General features: G+C 37.4%; 1 protein-coding gene across 2 annotated transcripts in view; it reads left to right on the forward strand.

The window, feature by feature from the left end:
- CASP8AP2 (caspase 8 associated protein 2) overlaps positions 1-8,875 on the forward strand; it is a 19,497-nt gene continuing 10,622 nt past the window's right edge. The window contains exons 1-7 of one of the 2 annotated variants that reach the window (XM_031057594.1): positions 1-138; positions 446-521; positions 1,659-1,739; positions 3,421-3,521; positions 4,689-4,763; positions 5,974-6,089; positions 7,861-8,875. The exon at positions 7,861-8,875 is cut by the window's right edge and continues 1,555 nt beyond it. In XM_031057594.1, coding sequence (XP_030913454.1) covers positions 473-521; positions 1,659-1,739; positions 3,421-3,521; positions 4,689-4,763; positions 5,974-6,089; positions 7,861-8,875 — 1,437 coding nt within the window. In that variant the 5' untranslated portion in view covers positions 1-138; positions 446-472. The remainder of the gene's footprint in view (positions 139-445; positions 522-1,658; positions 1,740-3,420; positions 3,522-4,688; positions 4,764-5,973; positions 6,090-7,860) is intronic. The other variant, XM_031057596.1, reaches the window with a different exon arrangement.

Consider the following 8,875-nt stretch of genomic DNA (forward strand, 5'->3'; position numbering starts at 1 on the left):
CTGGGTGCCTGTGCCTTGCCCCCTGCCAGCCCCCCAGCCCGGTACTGGTCTGACGGGTGGTATCAGACAACGGAGATTTGCTTTTAAATGATCAGTAGGGAAGAAATCGGAATTATCAAATCAGATTATTGTAACTGGGTAAGCTGCACGTACGGACAATCTGTTCATATAATGCAGTACTGATCTTCATATCAAAATTTCTTTGTCGGATCAATAAGAGATAGTTAAACATCTTCAGGATGCTCATTCAAGTAACAGATAATTTTTTACATTTCTTGTTACCTTGATCCAAGAGTTTTCCTACTCTAGTGCTAGGTTTCATTGAAGAACAAGGGCCACATGTAGGTCAGGTGTAATTTATGTACTTCAAGGTGATGCTGCTTTATATTGCTGTTCTGAAATTGTCGATTAATTGGTTCCCTTTGCTCTGATGTTTTACTCGTAGATGGGGAAGCCGTAGGGAGTCTGTATCATGGCAGCGGATGAGGATGGACTGGGACTGTACGATATCCGCTACAGTGGTGAGAAGTGTTAGATTACTTTCTGGCATGTGGGGAGTTAATGAAAGCAGTCTTATGCAAGTAAATAGGTCCAGAAATAACTTAGAAAACAAATTTGAAGTTGTGATAAGTACTGATGAGCTTCAAATGTAATTAAATGGTTGTGGTGCAGTATCATGCAAGCCCTATCCCATTAGTAAGTTTGTATGTGAAACCATACCTGTGTACTTTGGATTTCTGGAACGTTTTGAGGGAGTCTGGAACTGGTACCCCCCCGTCTTTCACAGTGTATAGTTTAACCTTCAACTGTGTCTTAATGAGCAGTATGGGGCACTGCTCCTTTGTTTGCTGTTTGTAAGAGCCAATGTGCTCCCAACTGCTACAGTACCCATAAATATGGGTAAGGTTTGCCATTACCTTTAGCCAGGGGAGTCACAGTAACTGCCACAGTACCCATAATCAAGGTATTCTTTATTTCCAGCTCCACAGTTGGTTGATTTAACATATTTGGGAGATTCCCAGCCTCAGAAGGACTGCGGATATTGATGTTTTTCTTTATAGAAATAATATTTGTTGCAGAAATTGAGAGGTTCACATAGAAGACATGTGAGTGATAAGAGGCATTGCAAAAACACAAAGAGAGACTGAGATGATTTAGATTAGAATACATTTACAGAATCAGTGTGTTAGTAGATGGCAATACTAAAGCAAATTGTTGGTGTTATGCTATAGACTGCTACGATACTTTCTCCTTAGCAAGAGATATTTTATTTAACAGTAGTGATTTTATCATACCAAATCTTTTATTTTTGCTTTTGAGTTGTATAAGTTTTGTATTTAGTGTATTCTAGAAAACAGTTTCAAAGTTACATCAATTTTACTTAATTTTAAAATCTATTTGCCATATAGTTTGCTTTATGCACAGTTCTTGTAGTATTTACAAACTGATCTTACAAGACTGTCTTTGCTCCCTGGTGACTGATCTTTTCTCCACAGTAGCAGTAGTTTCCTGGATAAAATTTCCCTTTTACTGGTCTGTACTGTTACCTCTACTGTTTTCTACTGGTATAGGATCACAGTTGTGCTTGCTTTATGGGAAAGGTAGAGTTTGCAGTTTACTAAATGACTGCTTTGGCTTTTTTTTTTTTATTGCTTTAGCTGAAGCTTCCCCCTTCAGGGAAGGAGATGAGAGCTCTGTGGATATTTATGATGGCTTGGACAGCAGTTTGTCCGTTTCTGGTAGGTTAATTGTGAGTCACTACTTGGCACATTATGGAGTCTCTGCTTCCTAGGTTGCTTTCAAGTGAAAAAATATTTAGTTTTAAGTCTGTATTTAGCTGGTGCAGCCTATGCTTCAGCAAGCAACTTGTTTGAATTCAAGACATATATATTAGGCTGTATCAATGCAGCAGAGAATTCTTAAATCTGTTAGCTGAATGAAAGACAGTTTTCCTCTGATATTGGCTATTTGAAGATACTTGAGCACGTAAAGGGGTGCAGAAAACCTTAGCTATGTTATCTGTGCCTTGATAGTAGGACATCTTACCTTGGAAAAAATACCTTTATTTTGTGTTTTTGTAAGCTTCAGGATCAGATCCAGCAGTCACTGATCACTAAATCCCCAGTGAGAGATCCAAAACATACTTTCAGTGTGATATAGTAAATTCAGGATATCCTTTAAACCTTTAGTTACTGTCCAAATAATTTGACATGCTGTTCCAGCACATGCTGAAGTTCAGACAGCCAGGATACACAAAGTATCACCATACAATTTCAGAAGGCTTTAAGCATTTTCCCATACAGAGTAACCTCGTATCACATCAGAAGGCTGCAAGCATCTGCTCCCTTTGTTCTTCAGCCCAACCTTTTACACCCCTCATGTTGATGCATTGCACCTGAGTGCCCTCTGTTCCCTTTGGTGGTTGGTCAGTGCCCCTGGGCACTCCATGGCTCATTGCTGTCAGTGCTGCTCACTTGTTTCTCACAGCTGTAGCCCATTGGGGGTGAGGCTCAGCCACAGCCTCACTCCCAGTTATCACAAACTGTGTTCCTACAACATGCTAATGTAAATTAATTTCCTCTTTTAATTTCTTTGAAAGTGAGAAATAAATGAATTCAGCACTTTTTTTGTGAGCCTTGGTGTACTGTTTAATGAAATGCTGTTTCTAGTATTTAGGCAATTATTTCTCTCCTGATATTACTGCTGTAAGACCATTGAATTTTTATGAAGAACTGTACTATATCCTACAGATGTGAAGCATCCATATACATTTTTCGCATTTTGCATTTTGTATTTTTTAAGTTTATATTTCTTATATGGGGGTGCATTGTTTAGTAAACATTAAAGACACAAGGAGCAATAGCAATGCAGAAGAAACATTTTAGATAGTCCAGTTTTGAGTGACCTTGGTTTTTTAAATTTGCAGAGAGGGCTGATGAGATCTTTGCTCTGCACAGATAAGATGTTATTTATACATCCTCTTGCATTATGGTATTGTCCATAGGATGGAAGCACAGCTTTGATAGCTGACTTCATTTATTTGTCTGCAAATGCCTCTGTATTTCAGGGCTGTCATAAGCCAGGTCCTGTTATTTAAGTGTATTTGGTGAACAGGACACCCAGGCTGATTTGAGGAAAAAGCACTATAATTAAATAATTTGGGTGTTGGCTTGTCAGTTGGTTTTGATTGTTTGGGGTTTTTCTTCGTTTCACTTTCACTTACAGATGGCTATTTCAGGATATCTCTGTGCCTTATTGCAACATGGTATGATGTGAGCATGTAATAATTACTTTGTGTGTTGTTACCTTGTAAGTACAAGAAGTAAAACCAAAATGCACAGACAGTATAGAACTGTGTACACAAAGCAACATGGTTAGAAAAAGACCTTTTTCCTCATGTAATTGCTCTTCTTTATATAGACAATTTTGCTCCAAATACTACGCCATCTAGAAGCAGCTTAAATTTATTTGATGAGATATTAATTGAAGAAGGGACTGCAAAGAAAGCCTCCTATGATGAGGTATGTATTAATATGGGAAAAAAAAACTTCTGATGCTTTGAGGGGGATTTTGTTCCTAATTTCCTTGTGTGAGAAGTAAAGTACAGAAGATGTTGTCAGCATGCTCACACTGTAGGAAAAATAGACTCTTTTTAAATAAGTAAAAACAGGAGTGTGCTAATAAACTCTTAGAACAACAAGTTCATCTGAACAAGTAAATCTGTCAGTCTGTGACGTGATCTGTTCCCATTTCTCATCCTTTGCATGCAGTTCATTTATCAGCTTTGTTATGGGAAAATATATTGTGATTTCCCTGTAGTCAAGGATCTGGTCAGACATCTGATACAAAGCTAAAATCTTGACATTTCTCCCAACAAGTTTTACCAGAGTAAAGCAGATAAATCTATGATCTATTTTACATGTTGTTAAATTCTGTCCTTGAGACTGAAGGTGGCCATGCAGTAGGTAACTGCTTCTAGCAATCAAGACAACATTCACTTAAGTAGCATCACCAATCCTGGCCTGTAAGACACATTCAAATGGCATGAAAGGGATAGGCATTAACAAATGTTACAGAATAAGTAGGAGGAGTGAACCCTTCAGGACTCCACTGAGTGATGAAAATATCACTTTGCAAGTTTGAAAGCTGTTGACTGTTTGTTTGAATGGAAGTTGTCCATTCTCCTGTGAAAACTTTGTCGCTATCTACCTCTAAAGAGGAGCTCATGCCAAATTTATTTTACTTTAACTTTGTGATCTCAGCAGGATTGTGTCCTTTGCAGTCCAAGTTTGTTGTAACTTTTTGTTGTGTTTTTCCTTACCTATTTTGTCTTACATGAGATCTGTCAAGAGAATCCCCATCCATTTGGCTCTCAGAACTGCTGCTCCTTGGCAGTTGTGTCTTTAATTTCACAGTAATATGGCTTCCTGATGTTCTTAACCTATTAATGTGAGGCAAGCACACATAGATTTCCTCTTAGCTGAGTGTTTGTGTTGTTTTAGAAACCTGCATACCAATTGGAGCATATTGGAGCTTTTTGTTCCAGTATGGCTTTCATATGTTCCTTTGGGGGAAAAACAGAGGTTTGTAGTATACATTAATGTGTTAACCAAGTATAGATCTAGAGAAGTAACTCTTCTGTATAATTAAGTCCATTTTTGTTCTCTGAATTCTTCTCTCTTTGGCAGTTGCAGGCAGAATATGGAAAATGTCAGCAGCAAATTAAGGAGTTGATGAAGAAATTTAAAGAAATACAGGCACAGGTATTGTAGTTCAAAGGGAAATATTTTTAAGATCGTGCAAAGTAAATTGGATATTGCTTTGAGAAAGCAATTTCATATGCTTTCTAGACTTCATCCATTGCATGGATGGTTTGTAAAGCATCCCTGTGGATATTAGGAGCTTGTTCTGCCTAGGATGGTTGGTGGGGATAGCCTACAGACAAGATCAGTAGGTAAATTAATGTTTCACAATGTTGTGTGCAGTAAGACTCTATTTGGTTAAAAGCTATCTTCTGTCTTCCTAATTAGAAAGTAAATGTGTCAAATGAATAGTTATCAGAAAGGTATCCAGTACTCTTGTTTTTTTAATGCACTAGGGACAGGGCTGCCAAGGCACCTGAGCTGTCCTTAGCACTGGAAGCAGATGTCTGTGTTGCTTTGAGTATAGAGCCATTCTGATAAGTCTGAGCTGCTCTTCAGCTGCAGCTGGTGTTCCCTTGCTGTGCCATTCTGTAGAGCTGGATTATTTGGGGCAGTTCTTCGGTGTGCTCTACTGCATATTGCACATAACTCCCAAAGGTTCCAAGGTCTGCAGTGGTAAGCAGCTGCTGCCCTGTGACACTTCTGTATTGTTTTCTGCAAAACTTGTCTGCCTTTCTGAGCAGGCTTTGCTGAGGACAATTATCAAGAGAAGGGGGACTATTTCTAGAGTTGACAGGGTTCTAGAATATCATACCTAGAAATGTTAGGATGATAAAGCACCCAAGATTGGTTTTGATATTTTAAAAGAAATACAGTTACCCTCTTTCTCTGAAAGTACTTGAGAGGTTCATCTCTCATTTGATGCAGTGACCAAGAAAGAAATAAGTGTGTAAAAGAATGAAGCAAAAAGTTGGATTATCATTTTTAGCTCACTTGGTTTATGGCATATTTCAATTTTACTAAATAGTATGCTTGAAATAGTATGCATTTCAAGCATATTTCTTGGTAATAAATAATTACCAAGACCACAAACAGAAGGATAAATGTGAGTAAAATTACAAAAAAAAGCCTCAACCTATTTTGGATCTTAGTAATTCTGATTTCTTTGAAAGATTTTATATATGTTTTACTGTCACTTTACCAACGATGGGACGTTTTCCTAGTGATTGTCTTGCACTGTTTTTCATTACATGGTTGGATATCCAAGCTAATTCTTGTTTTTTTCTCTCCCTCTCTCTCTTGCTGTCTCTTTTATATATATTTAAAATAGAATATCATTCTACAGAACGAAAACCAGGCTCTCAAAAAGAATATTTCAGCCCTTATCAAAACAGCAAGAGTGGAAATTAACCGTAAGGATGAAGAAATCAGTCATCTGCATCAAAGGTACAAATAGACAGTAGAACTGAAAACATACTTGTGATCTCATCATGTTTATATACTTATTAGAATTTTTTGTGTGCATTTTAAGAAAAAAAAAAAAAGAAAAAATTAGTCAATTACTGTATGGTTTAGAACCAGTACAATCACAGGAAATACAGCTCTCCTTTGCCTATGAGTCTTGGGTTTCTCCTCAAGAAAAGGAGTCCACATGGTGACCATTTGCATGAATTTTTGTTTGTAACCCACTATTCCTTGTGGGTTATCTAACCATCTTACATGTTTGAAAGCATTACCTTACTAGTTTTGAAGCTGAATTGTGTCTGTTTTATGGCCTCAGACAAGAATTCCATGGAACTTTTGAGACAACAACTGAGAAGAAATAGATTATATCATGTTTTCCTGGCAAGATATGAAATCCTGTCTCCAGTGCTGGGGAATAACAACTAGAGGATTCTTGGTTATTTCTGTGTACCACTAATGTTACTGGAAGGAGTTGAAACAGTGAAGTATGGATGGGAGAGCAGCTGACAATAAGGTTTCTGAACCATGTAAAGCCGGAGCAGGGGTTCAGGATTCAGGATGCCAACTTGTCAGAAGGTTGCCTCCTTGTCACTTGGGTCACACATCATTGCTTGGTATTTTGGTTTGACCATTTGATATTTTCCTGCACCAAAACACGTTGTAAAGAAGATTCCTTTAAGGTTCCTGTGCTAAAGGCTATTTGCATATAAACTATGCAGTTTTCTTTGCTAAATACAGAGAATTACCGGGCACAGTCTGTTTGAGATCAAGAGGTTTTGACGTGTAATTCTTTCAGCTCATCAGCTTTCACACAACAGCTGTCACTTTCACACCTTTGAGTGCAGTGAATTTTAAATTCAATTCTTTAAAAAAGACTTTTTTGTTTTGAATATTTGACCACTTTATATACTTTACAAACTCCATTTCAATATTATCTGATGGTGGTGGAAGTTTGTGAACAAGGTATTTGATCTAGATATTTTGGAAGATCCATCATGGAAAATTGTGGGGAAATTGGCACCTTGAGATCTTAGAAACATGCCTTGTCTGCTGCATGGTTTATAGTAAATTAGCTTTTCTTAAGCAATACATCTATGTGTCAAGATTTCAAAGTTAATATCTCTCAAGGAATTGTTAGTGTTTAGCTCAAAAAAAACCCCTCAACTATAAAACCACAAAACCAAAAAAACACAGCTTGGATACAATTACATTAATGTATACATGTATACCCTTTCTAATTTGTTTTTTTAAACTACTTTTAATATGATGACTTCTCAGCAGTAGCATATGGCCTTGATGAGGCTTGGTTATCATAATGTACTTCTTGTTTTCTGGAGCTTGTATCAACTCCCAAATGTAGTTTATTTGCCTATTAATGATTTTTAAATTCTTATTATTTTAAATCACTAGTGCTGTATAGAACAATTTTTTTTTGTCCCTGAGAGAGAGCTTTTTTATTGCTGGACAATGAAATAGTAATTTGAATTACTAGAATTGTTAACTAGGTTCAATACAGTATTTTTTTTCATAAATCTCGATTTTTCTTTAGATTAATTTCTTTTGGAAAATATGTGTATCAATTACATTATTTTGTTCTGTGCTGATGGAAATTATTAAATGTCTTTTTATATCACCTTTTTTTTAGCTTGAAATTTGAAGTGTTAAGTTGTTGCAGAAACATGGATTCATTGCAGATCAGCTTTAGTTATGTTTAAATAAATTTTGAGATAACTTTTTTTGTTTTTATAAATAGGCTGTCAGAATTTCCCAACCATCGAAGTGTTTTCACCAGAACATACCTTCCAGCATCAACTAAAACAAAAGATTCCAAATTCAGACCTTCTGATTTTGGTGACAACATGAAGATGGAGCACAGAATGAAGAATGACTGTTCAAAAGATGCATACCACAGTTACTCATCTCACAACACAGACAGTGGGAAGTGTGGCTCTGAGAAAAGGAACACTCCACTTTTGCCAAGGTACCCTCCTGAAGAGCTCTGCAATGATGGTACTCACACGTGTGCTCTGAGCTATGACCATACCTCCACCAAGGATAACAGAAAGGAAAGAAAAGAAACCAAAAGTAATGAACAGCACAGCAGGGGAAGTGGCAGCAAATACAAAAGAGAAGTACATCAGAGCACTGGAAATGATGGGGACAGCGAGGAGGGGAATTTGGATTCTCAACAGAAGCTGAAAACCCTCTCAGAGAAAGCTGGTAAAAATGAATTGCAACAAAAAAGTCAGAGCATGAAACTCAAATGCAGTCCAAGTGTGGAGAGAAGAGTAGAAAGGGGTGTTTCTTCCTGGGAGAAACAGACAGCTGGTAAAGACAGATTTCAAACAAGAGGTGAATTGTATGCTGATGAGAGATCACAAAATGTTTTAAAAAAGGACATTAAAACACATGATAAAGGTGAAAAACATGCTGGCCAAAAAAATAAACTGAATGAGAAGCTGCAGGAACAAGCAAGGAGGCCTAGCAGGGGAAGCAGTCCACACTCCAAGAATGACCATTCAAAGAGTCTTCATGAATCACATAAATGTCGTGCAGAAGAGTCTAGAAAAGTAAAGCACACTGACTGCAAGAGAGACAGGGGGACAGATGATCATAGCTCTCGAGAAGGAAGGACTTCACCTTCTAATTCCAGCAGCAGAGAGCATAAATATGCACGCTTGAAGGAAAGCAGCAGTAGACATGAATGGGAAACAGCACATTCCAAATCAGAAAGGCACAGAACTGAGGAAAAAAGGAAAAGGGAAAGA

The sequence above is a fragment of the Geospiza fortis genome, unplaced genomic scaffold (genome assembly GCF_000277835.1).
Source record: "Geospiza fortis unplaced genomic scaffold, GeoFor_1.0 scaffold264, whole genome shotgun sequence".
In the NCBI taxonomy this organism is placed as follows: domain Eukaryota; kingdom Metazoa; phylum Chordata; class Aves; order Passeriformes; family Thraupidae; genus Geospiza; species Geospiza fortis.